A 17,925-nucleotide genomic window follows, 5' to 3' on the forward strand; every position below is an offset into this window, starting at 1 on the left:
TATTCTTATCAGCAATTCAAGTTGGTTATTTGTAAGCTCCAAATCCTATTTCACTCAATGGCCTTTGTGCCCTGGCATGTGACCTTGGTGCCTCAGTCCATCTTAAATTAGCTTGGTCCCAGAGAATTGCGGTGGCGTTTCTGGATCTTGTTTATATCTGGTTCCTGAGCCTATGCAGTGATATCCACTACCGAATAATGTCTGTTTTTAATTCATGTTTGCCTGAGGGCCTGAACATCACAGCCATCCAATATTGTTTTTTGGCCTTGTCCCTTGTGTACAGACACTTCTCCAGATTCTCTGAATCTTTAAATGATATTATGTACCATAGATTATGAGATCCCCAAACTCCCCTTCCCTTTCTTTACTTCTGAAAGACTCGTCATCTCTGGGATGCTCTTTTTATACCCTATCATGTTACAGTACTGACCTGTTGCCAATTAACTTTATTAGTTGTGAGACATTCCACCAGGTTCTGTTTTGCATTACACAACTTTTTCCAGGCTTTTATTGCCCCTGTCACAGCTTTTTTTAAATGTGTTGCTGGCATCAAATTCACAGTGGTCATATATTTTTCAAGGAATGGTAAATGTGTTCAGTTTCAACATCTGATAGGATGTCTTTGTACTATTTTCTATTTAATATAGGGTTTAAATGATTTGTACATTTTTGCAATTTGTTTTTATTTCCATTTCACACAGCGTTCCAACTATTTTGGAAACAGGATTGTAGATTAACTGCTAGTTCCAGAGCTTTTGATCCAAAACTTATTTGTAACATACTGAGCAACCAGCAGTAGTGTGTTAGATTTTTGGGGCCAACAAAATGTTTGCATAATGGGTCACTGACCTGCCGTCTAGCTGGGTCATTGTGGCTAGGAGTTCAAATTCTGGATGTGAAATACAGGCAATGCCCAAGGGGTCTCACAGAAGATGATTCAAAGTTTTGTCCTCTAATGGAACTCCTGACATTTCAGGCAAGCTATAAGCTAAATTAGCTTTAAAAACAACCAAACAGCACAACATCTCTCCCTTTTCTTATCCGAATAAAGCATTGACACTTCAATTTTAAGTAATTTAGCAGACACCTTTGTCAAGAGGATGCTAGAGCTAGTGTAGATCTACCCAGAAGCTGGAGTGTCAGGACAATAACCAAAAGGTAGCTGGTTTACATCCCACAACTGACACTGTAAAAAAAGTATATTAGTTCCATTGAGCAAGGTGCCAAACCCTACAAGCTCATCTGACTTGCTCTGGATAAGTGCATCTGATAAATGACAAAACACATAAAACATATTGAAAACTGCCTTTTAATAAGTGAGCATTTTTCAAATACAGATCCAGAAAAAATAAGAGACCGCTGCACCTTTTTCTTCCCTTTCCAAAAAAGTCAAAAATTAAGGTTTTGAGTGAGGAACAATTCAACGTTCAATGTTCAATTTGCAGTGGTCTCTTAATTTCAACCCTTTTGTTCCTCACTCAAAACCTTCCTTTTCAACTTTTTTGGAAAGGAAAGAAAAAGGTGCAGTGGTCTCCTTTTTATCTTTGAAGGTCCATAGTGTCTTTTTGTGCACAGATAAAAGTATTGATCTATAATGAATTACCAAGGACACAGTATTCTTATTGGTATTTGATAAGATATCAGAGCCTGTTAAGAAAACACAAGGGTAGCAGAAGAGCACAGGATTATTCAGAATTGTTGATGATTCCTGTAAGTAGTAGAAAGCTGGAGCTACATTGGGTGTAAAGTGTTTTTTGTGGTGTTGATGCTGAAGGGATTGAACAATCAGTGTGTTGTTGTATTCAGTAAAAGCAGCTACATTCTTAGCATTGCTTTGTGTCTTTCCCAAAGTCAAGTAAAAAAAAAATACTGGGTTCTATTTATTACCACGTTACCACTATTTGTCTTTGGTGGAAAGATATTAAATCAGCTGATATAATGAAGAAAAAGAAATCCAAGTTTCTGTCCTGTACTGTTAAATTCTAATAACTATTTTTCATTTCAAAGTGTACGTGCACTAATCAATATCAATATTACAGTAATGCAGCATTAATGCAATTAAATATGTACACAACTGTTCAAAGGTTTGGGGTTATTTAGAAAAGTCTGTGTTTTAGAAAGATAAGCAATTTCTTGTCCAATAAAATAACATCAAATTGATCACAAATACAGTACAGACATTGTTGAAAATGACTATTGTAGCTGGAAATTGCAGATTTTTTATAGAATGTCAACAGAGGCGTACAGAGGCCCATTAGGGTCAGTCCTGTGTTCCAATGGCACATTGTGTTTGCGAATCCAAGTTTTTCATTTTAAAAGGCTAATTGTTAATTAGAAAACACATTTGCAATTATGATAGCACAGCTGAAAACTTTTGTGCTGATTAAAGAAGCAATGAAACTGTCCTTCGTTGGACTAGTTGAGTATCTGGATCATCAGCAATTGTGGGTTCGATTACAGACTCAAAATGGACAGAAACAAAGAACTTTCTTCTGAAACTTGTCAGTCTATTCTTGTTCTGAGAAATGAAGGCTATTCCATGCAAGAAATTGCCAAAAACCTGAAGATCTCATACAATGCTGTGTACTACAAGAAACATTTGTAAAACGCAGCCCAAATGAAAAGATGCTAGAGTGCTTCACACCATCTGTCAAGCATGGTTGAGGCAATGTGATGGTCTGAGGGTGTTTGGTATTGGTGAAGTGGGAGATTTGTACAGCGTAAAAGGGATCTTGAGGAAAGAAGTTTATCACTCCATTTTGCAACGTCATGCCGTGCCCTGAGGACAGCGCTTGATTGAAGCCAGTTTCCTCCTACAACAGGACAATGTCCAAAAGCACAACTCCAACCTATGCAAGAACTATTTATGGAAGAACTTGTCAGCTAGTCTTCTGTCTGTAATGGAGTGGCCAGCACACTCACCGGTTGTCAACCTTATTGAGCTGTTGTGGGAGCACCTTGAGCGTATGATACGTAAGCAGAGCCCATCAAGCCAATCCAACTTGTTGGAGGTGCTTCAGGAATCATGGGATGAAACCTCAACAAATTGAAAACTGGAATGCCAAAGGTCTACATGGCTGTAATTGCTGGAAATGGAGGATTCTTTGACGAAAACAAAGTTTGAAGGACACAATTATTGTTTAAATCATAATTTTTAACCATGTCAATTATTATATTTGCTATTCATTTAGATATATTTCCTGTCCAAACTCATTTCATGTATGTTTTCATGGAAAACAAGGACATTTCTAAGTGACCTCAAACTTTTGAACAGTGTTGTAAATAATTATTCAGTTTTGAGTATTTTGTAGAAGCAGCTCTCACAGGTTTAAGTCTTCTTAGGTATGCCTTTACCAGCTTTGCAGTTTTCCCCTTATTGCCCTGCAGGTTCTCTTAATCTGGCCAAAAAAAGATTAGCCCCTTTGCCATTATTTTCTGCCCCCTAAGTCACTTGGTCATGGCGCCAGGGCTGGTTTGGGGTCACCTTTGTCGTATTTTCATTTCATAATGTGCCAAATGTTTTCAATGGATGGCAGGTCTGGAATACAGGCAGCCCAGTTTAGAACCCGGACTCTTTTACTATGGAGCCACAATGTTGTGATACATGCAGAATGTGGTTTGGCATTGTCTTGCTGAAATAATCAAGGATTTCCTGAAAAAGTATTGTTCAGCATTAATGGTGCCTTCACAGATGTGCAAGTCACCCATGCCTTGTGCACTAATGCACCCCCATACAGCATAGGAATTTCACTACCACCACAACGTCCATGGCCATCGTTGCTAATCGCTCTTGCTGTGAAGTCCCAAAAATCATTGTATTCCCTACGGCCACCATGGCCTTTGTGCTCCTGCTACTGTCAAAATCTCACGGTCAGAAGTCGGTTTGTTTGTAAGTTTGTTTGTAGTTCGCAACTGAGAAAAAAAACGCAAGCTAGTATCGATAGATATCATACTTATTTAGTCTGACGTCCCAACCTGCAAAAACTGAATTCAGGGAGGTGGCTTCACCGGCTACTACTAGGTTTGGCATCACACTAGATATGGCAGCGTTTGTGGTGAAAGATAAAAAAACGAAAATGACTTGCTCAGCGCACAAACAAGTAACTACATTTGTTTATTTAGGTCATACTCATTAGCACAGGTTATTGTGATGTTAAAGGAAACTTTGCAGTTTCCTTTTGGGTAAGTGAGGTAATGTTAGCCTTCTGGCTAGCGAGCCTTAACGTTACTTAACTGTCAATACCGTTGCCTCTGTTGTCGTTGTGTGAATGCATGGAATGAAACAAATTCCAGAATCTCAAAAATATTTGAGGGAGTAGTAGATGTAACTTCAAGGATTAAAACATGGTAATGGAACTTTTTATGTGGAAAGATTATATCAGTTTGTTAGAATATGCTCATTATGTCCTCAGTTGTGTATTATGAATATAATGCGGTACTATTTTGTATTGTAAATGTGTACGCCTCAAGGTGGCGCTAATATGCAGGCTATGTTCCAGTGAATCACCTGAATTCAATTGAGGGCTGTCTGACCGTGAGACTGATGTGTCGCAGCTAAAGAATAAATATGGCAAGAACGGCTGAAGGTGTCTCATCTCCATCGTCTAGTCTTTTCCTCCGAATGCAACGCTAGCTACAATAATAGTGCGACATAACTCAACACAGTTATTCAATGATATTAAAAAAAAATTATAATGTATTTTTTTCTTATCAGCAATTCAAGTTGGTTATTTGTAAGCTCATCATCATCATAGATTATGAGATCCCCAAACTCTTTGCAATTTTACATTGAGAAATATTATTCTTAAATTGTTGCAATATATGCCTGCGCAGGCGTGTTCACAGAGTGAACCCTTCCCCATCTTTACTTCTGAAAGACTCGTCATCTCTGGGATGCTCTTTTTATACCCTATCATGTTACAGTACTGACCTGTTGCCAATTAACTTAATTAGTTGTGAGACGTTCCACCAGGTTCTGTTTTGCATTACACAACTTTTCCAGGCTTTTATTGCCCCTGTCACAGCTTTTTTTAAATGTGTTGCTGGCATCAAATTCACAGTGGTCATATATTTTTCAAGGAATGGTAAATGTGTTCAGTTTCCTCATCTGATAGGATGTCTTTGTACTATTTTCTATTTAATATAGGGTTTAAATGATTTGTAAATTTTTGCAATTTGTTTTTATTTCCATTTCACACAGCGTTCCAACAATTTTGGAAACAGGATTGTAGATTAACTGCTAGTTCCAGAACTTTTGATCCAAAACTTATTTGTAACATACTGAGCAACCAGCAGTAGTGTGTTAGATTTTTGGGGCCAACAAAATGTTTGCATAATGGGTCACTGACCTGCCGTCTAGCTGGGTCATTGTGGCTAGGAGTTCAAATTCTGGATGTGAAATACAGGCAATGCCCAAGGGGTCTCACAGAAGATGATTCAAAGTTTTGTCCTCTAATGGAACTCCTGACATTTCAGGCAAGCTATAAGCTAAATTAGCTTTAAAAACAACCAAACAGCACAACATCTCTCCCTTTTCTTATCCGAATAAAGCATTGACACTTCAATTTTAAGTAATTTAGCAGACACCTTTGTCAAGAGGATGCTAGAGCTAGTGTAGATCTACCCAGAAGCTGGAGTGTCAGGACAATAACCAAAAGGTAGCTGGTTTACATCCCACAACTGACACTGTAAAAAAAGTATATTAGTTCCATTGAGCAAGGTGCCAAACCCTACAAGCTCATGTGACTTGCTCTGGATAAGTGCATCTGCTAAATGACAAAACATATAAAACATATTGAAAACTGTATTTTATTAAGTGAGCATTTTTCAAATACAGCTCTGGAAAAAAAATATGCAGTGCTCCTTTTTCGTTCCTTTCCAGAAAAGTTGAAAAGGAATGTTTTGAGTGAGGAACAAAAGAGTTGAAATTAAGAGACCACTGCAAATTGAACGTTTAACATTGAATTGTTCCTCATTCAAAACCTTCATTCTCAACTTTTTTGGAAAGGAATGAAAAAGGTGCAGTGGTCTTACATTTTTCCGGAGCTGTATATGTGATGCTACATAATACCCTTTGTGTAAAAAGCATGATTATTTCTGTGTCTTGAAGGTCCATAGTATTGTTTGGTGCACAGATAAAAGTATTGATCTATAATGATATACCAAGGACACAGTATTCTTATTGGTATTTGATAAAATATCAGAGCCTGTTAAGAAAACACAAGAGTAGCAGAAGAGCACAGGATTATTCAGAATTGTTGATGATTCCTGTAAGTAGTAGAAAGCTGGAGCTACATTGGGTGTAAAGTGTTTTTTGTGGTGTTGATGCTGAAGGGATTGAACAATCAGTGTGTTGTTGTATTCAGTAAAAGCAGCTACATTCTTAGCATTGCTTTGTGTCTTTCCCAAAGTCAAGTAAAAAAAAAATACTGGGTTCTATTTATTACCACGTTACCACTATTTGTCTTTGGTGGAAAGATATTAAATCAGCTGATATAATGAAGAAATAGAAATCCAAGTTTCTGTCCTGTACTGTTAAATTCTAATAACTATTTTTCATTTCAAAGTGTACTGTAATGAACACCAGGACCAGAGTTGTGTGGGTCCAATTGCAAGAGTGCAATGGTAGATTTATTTTTTCGTCGCACAAGGGAGTAGGCTAGCACACAAACGATAAAGCCAGGCAGAGAGTCGGAAACCAGAAGATCAGTCCTTGAGGGCGAAGGCACAGGCAGGGAGGAGCAGAGACGTGAAACCGAGAAGCAGGCCAGCAGGTCAGGAAGCCGGGTGATCAATCAGCGGAGGCTACAGTACAGGCTGGGAGAGACGGTATGGATATCCAGGGGCAGGCAGGGAGGTCGGTATTCCGGGAAGGCAGTCCGAACAGGTAACTACACAGGTAGGGTAGGCAGGGAGAGACACGACGGGGCCGACGAACACGTCAAGATGCAGGATACTGTAAACGAGGAGAGAGGACGGGACAAGAGGGTAGAGAACACAACAGGCTGGGAATCAACAACGTAATGCGAGAGCACGATCGATTGCTTGGCAGGTCCACTGGGAACAATACCTCACACTGGAGGGGAGGTAGAGCACGGGCTAAATAGAGGGGTTAACAGGGCACAGGTGTTCAATATTCAGGTGATTGGGATCTGGAGTGTTGGGTGCGTTCATGCGTGCTGGGAAGTGAACCGGTGGCAGGTGCGGAGCGTGGCGGGGAGGAGTCGGACCGGGAGTGACGGGAAGACCTCACATGTACGTGCACTAATCAATATCAATATTACAGTAATGCAGCATTAATGCAATTAAATATGTACACAACTGTTCAAAGGTTTGGGGTTATTTAGAAAAGTCTGTGTTTTAGAAAGATAAGCAATTCTTTGTCCAATAAAATAACAATAAATTGATTACAAATACAGTGTAGACATTGTTGAAAATGACTATTGTAGCTGGAAATTGCAGATTTTTTATAGAATGTCAACAGAGGCGTACAGAGGCCCATTATCAGCAACCATCAGTTCTGTGTTCCAGTGGCACATTGTGTTTGCGAATCCAAGTTTTTCCTTTTAAAAGGCTAATTGATCATTAGAAAACACATTTGCAATTATGACAGCACAGCTGAAAACTGTTGTGCTGGTTAAAGAAGCAATGAAACTGTCCTTCGTTGGACTAGTTGAGTATCTGGATCATCAGCAATTGTGGGTTCGATTACAGACTCAAAATGGACAGAAACAGAAACCCGTCATTCTATTCTTGTTCTGAGAAATGAAGGCTATTCTTCCATGCAAGAAATTGCCAAAAACCTGAAGATCTCATACAACGCTGTGTACTACAAGGAACATTCTGCAACGCCATGTCTTGATTGGAGCCAATTTCCTCCTACAACAGGACAATTTCCTCCTACAACCGGTTGTCAATTTTATTGAGCTGTTGTGGGAGCACCTTGACCGTATGGTACGTAAGCAGAGCCCATCAAGCCAATCCAACTTCAACAAATTGACAACTGGAATGCCATAGTTCTACATGGCTGTAATTGCTGGAAATGGAGGATTCTTTGATGAAAACAAAGTTTGAAGGACACAATTATTGTTTAAATAATTATTTCTAACCTTGTCAGTTACTATAATTCCTATTAATTTCGCTATATTTCCTATCCACACTCATTTCATGTATGTTTTCATGGAAAACAAGGATATTTCTAAGTGACCTCAAACTTTTGAACGGGCTTTGTAAATAATTATTCAGTATTTTGTAGAAGCAGCTCTCACAGGTTTAAGTCTTCTTTGGTATGCCTTTACCAGCTTTGCAGAACCGGATTTGGGCAGTTTTCCCCTTTTTGCCTTGCAGGTTCTCTTAATCTCTGTCAGACTGAAGCCATTCCAGCATTGGCTGTGTGATTTCCGTCACTGTCATGCTGAAAGAATTTTGGCCCCAGTCCTGAGGGCTCTGGATCAGGTTTTCTTCAATAACTTCTGTATTTTGCTCTGTTCATCCTTTTTTCAATCCTAACCAGTCCCCCAGTCCTTGCCACTAAAAAGCATCCCAATAGCATGATGCTCCCACCAGCATGCTTCACCGTAGGGATGCTATTAGAGATGGCAGGGATTAGCCAGGTGATGGACAGTACTTTGATTTGCCAGATTTGGCATTCAGGCCTAAAAGTCTGATTTTGGTCTCACCCAAACTTACAATGATGTCTTCATTTCAGAAACACAAACTAATTTCACCCCTACTATTCACCTAGCTCCCCAACATCAACTTGATTCCCTTTTCTCTCCCTTTTTGATTCACACCATTCACAAATGTTCATGTTCAATTAAATGTTTGTGCCTGGAGGCCTGTCCAAACTCTTTGAATTCTTGGATAGATGTTGGAGAGGGAAGTCTCTTGTTGGCCGCCGCAATGCCATATGTCTATCTGAACATTTCTCAGCCATGATATATCTGCCATATACCACACCCCCTCGTGCCTTATTGCTCACTTGAACCACCATCCAATTAATCTTGAGGGAAAATCTCCAATTCGATTTTAAACACCTGGTATGGATAAAAACACAGAAAATCAAACACGATTGTGGTAGATTTGCATTTCTTGGCAATGGGTGCAGGCTTGGCACTGATCACAGATATATTTTCAACTACTGCTATTAAAAATGTACTTATATACAGCACTTGAACGACAATCCATTTAATCTACTGGGAACATTTCCGAATCGTTTTTTATACATCTCTATCAAACACGTTTCTGGTAAATTACCAGGGTTGAAAGGTTTTTGTATGGATTCTTGTGGATTTTGTATTTAAGTTCAGAACATATCACTTTAAATTGATTCATGGGACGGGTCTGGCCTGCTGACCCATAGATATAAAGCATAGATGGGACATACAGTTCTATCTGACATCTCAATAGCTCCGCCATTGTCATGGTGCGGTGAGCAGCAGCGCCACCGTGCCATAATTTCTCAAGTTCCCATATCTCACGAACACATCCCGGACTGTCACATGTTTCCCATCTTCCACACCAGGTCCCAATTGTCATCATTTGTATGTGTATATATGTTTCCCCTCTGCTCCCCACATTGTGGATCATTGTTGCTGTTATGTTAGTCCATTTAATCGGTGAGTGTTGTTGAATGTACTGTTTGAATGTTAATTGTTAAGACGCATGTTGCGCACTTTTATTTCATTCAGTCATTAGTATTGTTTTCCGTTCGTGTTTGGTTTGTTTGTTGTGTATTAAAACCCATGAACGAGATTACTGCCTGTGCCTGGTTCCTAACCAACACGACACCAACAAGTGCTACAGCCATCTTACATGGGACCAGTTCGGAAAAGTCAAGCCACTGAACACTAGTCATGGTGGTATTTTGTGCAGCAGTAACTTGGTCCAGAAAAATTATGAACGATACAAAGGAAGTGGGAAACAGTGTTCACGCATCAGTAATAGTGTAGAAATGTATAATAACATACTTAACTTTCAAGATAGCTAATCCAGCCTAACTGTAGCTGTTGTGCTACGCAGCGTTGTGTATTTTTTTTTAATTAACTGTCTCAGCTAGCTCGCTACAGTAAAGTATGAATTAATGTTGCACACAACCTATGTGAAATAATGCGTTTTCGTCGAAAAGCGTAATTACTGTGTATAAGCAGCAGGTGGTGATGTTGGGTAGCCTTTGTCCACAAAAAAGTAGCCTTGTTACTCTTACTTCTGTCCTCTGATTACTATGCTACTGTTAGCATACCAAATTCAGTGAGCTAGCTTGCTCTGTTTAGCGTTCAGTCATTTATGCTTTATGCTATGCATGACAGGGGCTAATTATATATTATTAAGGAAATCTAACTATTATATGAACTGAAAATGTCACTTCAATGTGTTTCTACTGTAGATTGTTTAGAACAGGTCCAAGGTAAGATGGCTGTTAAATTGCTCCATTCTGATTTATAGGGTTTCTATGACATCAGCCCATCTACTGTTCTATTATCTAAGTGCGGACCGCTTATAGAAATCCTAATCAGCGTCTTGTGGGCAACATTAAAAAACCACTTCCGGGTCACAGAAATTAGGACATTTTCAAAATAAAGGTGGCCAACGAATTACTTCATTACTGATATACATTAAATTTATTAATTGTTTAAGAACATTTACCAAAATTCATATTTTATTATATTTAAGAGTAATTTCAATAAAAGGTGGGTATTAAAACACATTCAAAAGGTCAAAATTCTGACAATGCGAATGACTGAATATGGAATACATATTGCCCAATACATACATAGCTCAAAAACGATTGCATGTTCCACAGAGAAAGCAATGTAGGAAATGTTCAGGAGAGTGTGTAAAGTCAGAACTGTCTAATCATGGCAAATTGGTGTGCAACATCTAGCAACACATTAGTTTCCACACCCTCTTTAGCCCCCAATGCAAAACACTATAATAGACTGTACATGTACATATTGCACTATACAGAAAAAAAAAAACTATTCTATACGCCGCAGTGAATGTATTGTAGGAAATGTTCAGGAGAGTGGATAGAGTGATTATATACTAAGCAATCAAGAGGCATTATGTATTTGCAATTGTCGCTGGCATTTTACTGCGCCCATACCATTGCCCACAATGTAACTCAGTGAATATGAAATACATATTGCCCTATACAGAAAAAACATATTCTATACCCCGCAAGTGAATGTATTGTAAGAAATGTTCAGGAGAGTGGATAAAGTGATTACATGCAACAACAACAAAAAATCTGCACCTGAAATACACCAAACATCCTGAGAGCCATAGTGCATGTGCACATTATTGAATGATCACATTATTGCAGACTAATCTTCTTGTAACAATGTACATGGAATAATTTTTTCATGCCATTCACCATCTGATGAATATTATCTGACATTAATGCTTTAACCTTTTTTCTGATAATTCATATAAAATAGAACATCTCATCTGGTTTTGAATGAATTCGTTAATGTTATCTCCAAACAGGACTGCTTTAATGAATAAGCACACACAGGGACCACCACTACGTCCATCTACCTGAGCTTTGAAATTCCCACAAAAATATAAAATTCATATTTCAGAACAATGTCCAGAACCTTTGCCTGTAAAGCCAAATACTGGAATGCCAGATACTTCTATTGCAGGTGAAGAATGCCTTGCAATTTATTCTCATACTGCTTTAAGGAGTCCATTCATTTACTATTCAGTGTTATACAGTTTTGTGCATGTACTTTATTTTTCATCCATTCAATGGTCATTTAAATTCACAGGTATTATTACATTCTCAAAACACCAATTGTGTGCTACTCTAGGTACCTTAGGCAGAACAACCATCCTTTCATAAACATAAACTTTGATGTCTTAGTGCAGTTTGCGTGCCATAATATTTATACAATGTGACCATACTGGAAAGAGTATTTGTGTGTTTGCTAAATATGGACGGTAAAGTAAAGCTTATAGGTAAGTGCATCCTCACTGTGTCTATTTTTATAAGCAAAGTCTTTGGGGTGTGGGTAACATAACAGTTGGAATGTTTGGAACCTTTTGATTTCTTAGATATATTACATACTGTACTCTGCTCTGTTGTACTGAAACAAAGTATTCACCAATGCTTTCTGGAGAAATCTCCCTTGGTTCTACTATGAGTTGTTTTGTGTTTAGACTGTGAATGTAGAGCAGGTCATTTGCTAAGAAGTTAGCAGATAGAATATCCTGAACGGAATTTTCAACTATATCCTTTACACAACTATAATGAAGTTGTTGTTGAATCATGGATTGTGAAAATATGGTTGAATCCAATGCTTCTAACTGGGAAATGGCCTTTTTGAAGTGACAAGATGTTTTACTTGATCAGCTCTAAGTAATCTCTTATGGCATTCTTGAAATGCTGGTGTAGTACTTAGTAAAATCAAAATGGGTAACGCTTCATCCACTGTATGGTTGGTTGGTTGGTTCCTACTATGAGCCCAATATATATATATTGTAACAATTATTTTGTTTATCTAAAAAGTATAAAACTGTTAACTGTCTTTTGGGCTCACCTACATCTCAAAAGGTGGTGGAGCAGGCTAATGACCGGTTAATGTAAGCTATTGACAACTCGTTCAGATTGTTGGCTGAATTGTTAAATAATCACCAAGTCAAGTGGTGATTAGCACCTCCATTAACACAACGATAAAAACTGATGACTTTTCAGTAATTTTGAATGTGGCCAACAATAGCAAATACACAGTGACCCTTGACTTTCCTGCATATTTTGAATCTACAGAATCTCCTGAAGATTTACTACAATACATCCACTGTGGCACATATAATAGATTTTTCTGTACAGGGCAATATGTATTTCATATCCATTGAGTTACATTTTGGCCAGTGGTTTGGGTTGAGTAAAGTGCCAGCGACAATTGCAAATACACAGTGCCCCTTGATTTTTTTAGCATGTAATCACTCTATCCACTCTCCTGAACATTTCCTACAATACATTCACTGCGGCATATAGAATAGTTTTTTTTCTGTATAGGCCAATATATATTTCATATCCTTTGAGTTACATTGTGGCCAATGGTTTGGGCAGAGTAAAATGCCAGCAACAATTGCAAATACACAGTGCCCCTTGATTGTTTTTGCATATAGTCACACCACTCTCCTGAACATTTCCTACAGCGTATAGAATATTTTTTCTGTATGAGTCAATATGTATTTCATATACAGTCATTTGCATTGTGGCCAATGGTATGGGTGGAGTAAAATGCCAGCAACAATTGCAAATACACAGTGCCCCTGCAGCATATAGAATAGTTTATGCTCTATGATGCAATATATATCCTGTGTACAATATATTATAATGTGTTGCACTAGGGGAGGAGGTGGAAATAGTGTTGCTGGATTTAGCACAACAAGCCCATATTTAACTAATGAACGCCAGAAATTAACAAGAATTACATCATCAAGGATTCAGCAACTAATTTTTAAAATATTAAATGTTTACAACAATAGTTTACTCCATTTATCTCCATTTCTCAATGTGCTCCACTTTAGAATATTATTCATCCTTTGTGAAGTACTATTTAAATCGCATTTTTCTTTAGTTTATTTTTTATATATGTAGATATTCCTTTTAGTATCTATATATTTACAATATACACTAAAATGAATAGGTTAATTACATATTATTAATATTTATTTTGAATGCAAAATCCGAAAAACGGAAGTCTTATTGCTGCTACGGAATCTCTAATGTTGCCAGCATGACGCTACTAATCCTGAAGTTTTTTTTTACCGTAGCCAGCCAGTAAAAACAGCAGTAATGGGAAAGCTAGCTACGTAGATAACGTAGTTTCAATGGTAACTACGCCAGCTTCAGCGCAACTGCAAGAACAAGGTATCCGCTGCAGATTATGCAGCACTCACTCAGCTTTAATTACAGTACTTATACAAAATCTGTTAGTTTTTTTTGATAAAGGACAAGTTGTGTATATGATTTAGTTATTTGGTCTCCACCTTTGGTCGTATCGTCAGTTCATCCTGTAAGTACGATATCTAAGCTGCTTGCTAACGTTTGTTTTAACTGCTACAGTCAGTAGCTAGCTAACGTTATGCGCTAGCTAGTTGGCACTACTGGCTGCTTACGCTTACATATGTCAATGGAAACTCACGCTACAGACTAGCTAGCAACAACTTGGCTGTAGCACCTAGCTATAATGCACTATTATTAAACTATAATAGTGCATTATAGTTTAAGCTCTTTATGCGAGTGAATACGTTCAAGCACTCAGCATAGGTAAAAGACTTCACAAGCATGCATCCACATATATGGGATTATAATAACATGGGAGTTATTATAATCCCAAAAAAAAATATATATATATAGAGCTACAGTACAGTTAACGAGACCACTGCCCTGTAGCCATCGCACGGTAGCCCTTCAACAAGTGGTGTAGTTGGCGGTATCTCACGGACGCGTGTGGCATGTTATTACTAACTTTGATAGTAGAGTGACATTTACTGCCTCTTTTCCTAGGAATCTGAAAACATGCACAAAAAATAAGTGCGAGATGTCACACAGCAAAATTGACTCCCGCAAACAGTTCATCCTTACCACGGGTGGGAACTACTTCGGTCTGAAGCCGTCATCATCCCTGGATCGATGTGATGAACTAAACAATTTTTTAGATGATGGCAACGAATTCGTGCTTGCTGTCAACAAACATGGGAATGACCTTTGCTTGTCAAACAAGGTGAACTGGGTCATTAATCAAATTATGAGATATAATTGAACACACACACATAAATATACTGCTTTCTTTTTTCACATCTAACGAGAAGAGATCATATGTTTTCCTGCTAATCAGGAAATCGTATGTATCATTTCAAAACATCATAATTTTCTGTTTTTCTCTATTACTGTGCTCAGATTGAGGCCGGGGACAGCAGTGAGAAGGTTCTAGTTTTCTTTAAGCTGCGTCCCACAGTGATTACAGAAGAGAATCTGCACCAGAATGTCCTGGTGTCCTCCATGCTGGAGTCTCCCATCAATACCCTCTATCAGGCGGTGCGACAGGTGTTTGCTCCTATGCTGCTAAAGGTGGGTCATAATGAACACACACACTCAGTGGCTACTTTATATTTATTAGGTACACCTACTGTATCTAGGATTACAACTTTTGCCTCCAGAACAGTCGGAGTTCTGAACAGTATAGATTCAACCAACACTTTTTGGGGTTTTTGTCCATGCCTACTCCATAGATCCATGCAGTACCTGCAGGTCTTTTGACCACACATGGCCATGCTGCCAACAGTTTAAAGCATGGTTATTTAAATGTTTGTGGCCTTTCTGTCAGCTTGAACAAGTCTGGCCATTCTCTGACCTTTCTCACTAATAACAGCGTTTTCCTACCCAAAGAAATTAATACCACAGCCAAAGTCACTTAGATCATGCATCCTCCCTATTCTAACCTCATGACCACGACTGCATTCTTTATATGGATTTGCAGGCACATCCTTTTCATTCTTTTGCATTTCTGTTTGGCTTTTTACATTACCAAGCAGGTGTGCCTAATTAAGTGGCCACTGAGTGTGTATCGTCAGTGTTAAAACCTATTTAACAAAGAGGCCTCTGTCATTCCCCGGAGGTTGGTTTTAGGTTTGTGTATTGATTTGTCTGTTCTCAACCTCAAGGATGAGCATTGGAGCTCCGCATTTGACCCTAAGCTTGCAGGCCTGCTGAGTGAGCTGGAGCAGGGCCTGGGCTCTGTGGTCCGCATGGCTGGAACAGACCATACCGGCAAGAGGAGTCAGAGAGAGGACAATGTCCTGGGTGGGTGCCCACAATGACCAGACGTGTTGCTCCTTGATGTAGGTACAGTGGACAGATGAAAACCCCTTTGTTCCATTTGCAGGTATCCTGACCCCGATGGATGAGTTCCAGTACTGGACTGATCTCTCTGAGACCGGGGAGAATAGCACTGTGAGAGAGAGGGCCGCACACTTCTCAGAGCTCTTCAAGCCCATCAAGAAAGTATGTGTGTATAGTGGTGATCTCCTGGTGTATGTGTCTTGAGTGGGATTGTGTGTGTTGACTCTCTCTGCCCTTTGTGTGTATCAGGAGTACATTGGCCTGGATGGTGTGTGTCTTTCTGATGCTGTGGAGCTGGTGGAGCTGAGCAGGGACACTCTGGATGACATTTGGAGGCAGAATGACCATGATCCCTACTCTGAAACACGCATGCTTAGACTGATGGATGTCATCGGTATGACGCACATACAGAACAACTATCCTGCCCTTATTCTGTAGATTATTCTGACCTAGAACAGGCTTTGTTTTTCGGTTCCACCTCCGATGACTGACTTAGGTTGCTATAATGCTGAAATTGGGGGTGGGAACTTTAATTCAGTTTTATAGGTATGAGCCATTCAACAAAACAATTACTGTAATTCTCCATTTATAACCTGCACCTTGTGTAAACCGCACCATTGATTGTACAGCTTTGTGTGTATACAACCTCACCGATATATACAGCTCCGGAAAAAATTAAGAGAGCACTGCACCTTTTTTTTTCCTTTCCAAAAAATTTGAAAAGGAAAATTTTGAGTGAGGAACAGAAGCGTTCAATTTGCAATGGTCTCTTAATTTGAAACCTTCTGTTCAAATTAAGAAATAGGTGCAGTGGTCTCTTCATTTTTTTTGCTACATGAGATTCTGAGACATCTATGCCATCAAGCAATCATCTGTTTAAAATCTCACCAGTGGAAACGGTTTTAAAGATGTCAACTCATGTATTAACCTCGGTGGTTGAAAATGTTTTCAAAATGAATGTATAAGCTGCGGTTTATAAATGGGAAATTATAGTATTCCTTACAAATAAATAAATAAATAACAAAAAACATTGGGGGGGGGGGATTTGTTCATGTGTACATGTTATAATTAATGTTTTATTGTTGTATTGTACACATAATGCCAAAATACTGTTACAGAAGTAATTACCTTAGGTGTCATCAACAGGTCACCATTTTAGAGAAGTGGGAGTGAGCAACAGATGAGTTTCATGTTTAATTAAAGACTGTTCTAGTGGATTTTTCCCAGTAATACATGGGGAATTCCCACCCATTCGGTTATGAACTAAGCATAGGCATCAGGAAATGTTTTTTTGATGTAGCTACAGTGGGGAGAACAAGTATTTGATACATTGCCGATTTTGCAGGTTTTCCTACTTACAAAGGATGTAGAGGTCTGTAATCTAAAACAAAAATTCAGAAAATCACATTGTATGATTTTTTAAAAATAATTAATTTGCATTTTATTGCATGACGTAAGTATTTGATCACCTACCAACCAGTAAGAATTCCGGCTCTCACAGACCTGTTAGTTTTTCTTTAAGAAGCCCTCCTGTTCTCAGCTTTTTACCTGTATTAACTGCACCTGTTTGAACTCGTTACCTGTTTAAAAGACACCTGTCCACACACTCAATCAAACAGACTCCAACCTCTCCACAACAGTGTAGTGACGAACTTCCGCTTTTGTCTAGAAGTCGGTGTTGCAGTTTCCGGTTCACTTACTAATACTCATCTGCATTAGTAAACACCTAAACTCACAAGATGAGTGATGCTGTTGTACGAAAAAAAAAAAGAAATATAATGTACGTGACTCATTTCATTTTCAAGGTACAATCATTTTTTTTATTCTTCCACGTAACGCAGGTTTAAGCGCAATTAATATCATATAGGACCAGATGTTTACTTCCTATGCCAGTTGTTATTTTTCAGTTTTGTTGTGAAATGAGGTTACAGTAGGAAAATAAAAGAGGAGACCTGTTTTGGTGCTATTTTGAGGCTATGGAATTTTAAGCTTCATTCAGGTTAGAAGAGGCTGAACGAAGGTTCGTTTCAATTCACTTGCTATGGAGACATGCTAGCGTTCCAGCTCAG

The 17,925-nt window shown here is 38.6% G+C and overlaps 1 protein-coding gene across 4 annotated transcripts in view; it reads left to right on the forward strand.

Moving 5' to 3' along the window:
• The first annotated feature begins 13,869 nt into the window (after window positions 1-13,869).
• LOC105024072 (cytoplasmic dynein 2 heavy chain 1) overlaps window positions 13,870-17,925 on the forward strand; it is a 127,037-nt gene continuing 122,981 nt past the window's right edge. For all 4 annotated transcript variants that reach the window (XM_029119454.2, XM_029119460.2, XM_029119458.2 and 1 more), the window contains exons 1-6: window positions 13,870-14,027; window positions 14,522-14,738; window positions 14,915-15,085; window positions 15,679-15,817; window positions 15,900-16,018; window positions 16,106-16,250. In XM_029119454.2, the coding sequence (XP_028975287.2) occupies window positions 14,556-14,738; window positions 14,915-15,085; window positions 15,679-15,817; window positions 15,900-16,018; window positions 16,106-16,250 (757 nt within the window). In that variant the 5' untranslated portion in view covers window positions 13,870-14,027; window positions 14,522-14,555. The remainder of the gene's footprint in view (window positions 14,028-14,521; window positions 14,739-14,914; window positions 15,086-15,678; window positions 15,818-15,899; window positions 16,019-16,105; window positions 16,251-17,925) is intronic.

This window comes from Esox lucius, chromosome 1, assembly GCF_011004845.1.
Source record: "Esox lucius isolate fEsoLuc1 chromosome 1, fEsoLuc1.pri, whole genome shotgun sequence".
NCBI lineage: Eukaryota > Metazoa > Chordata > Actinopteri > Esociformes > Esocidae > Esox > Esox lucius.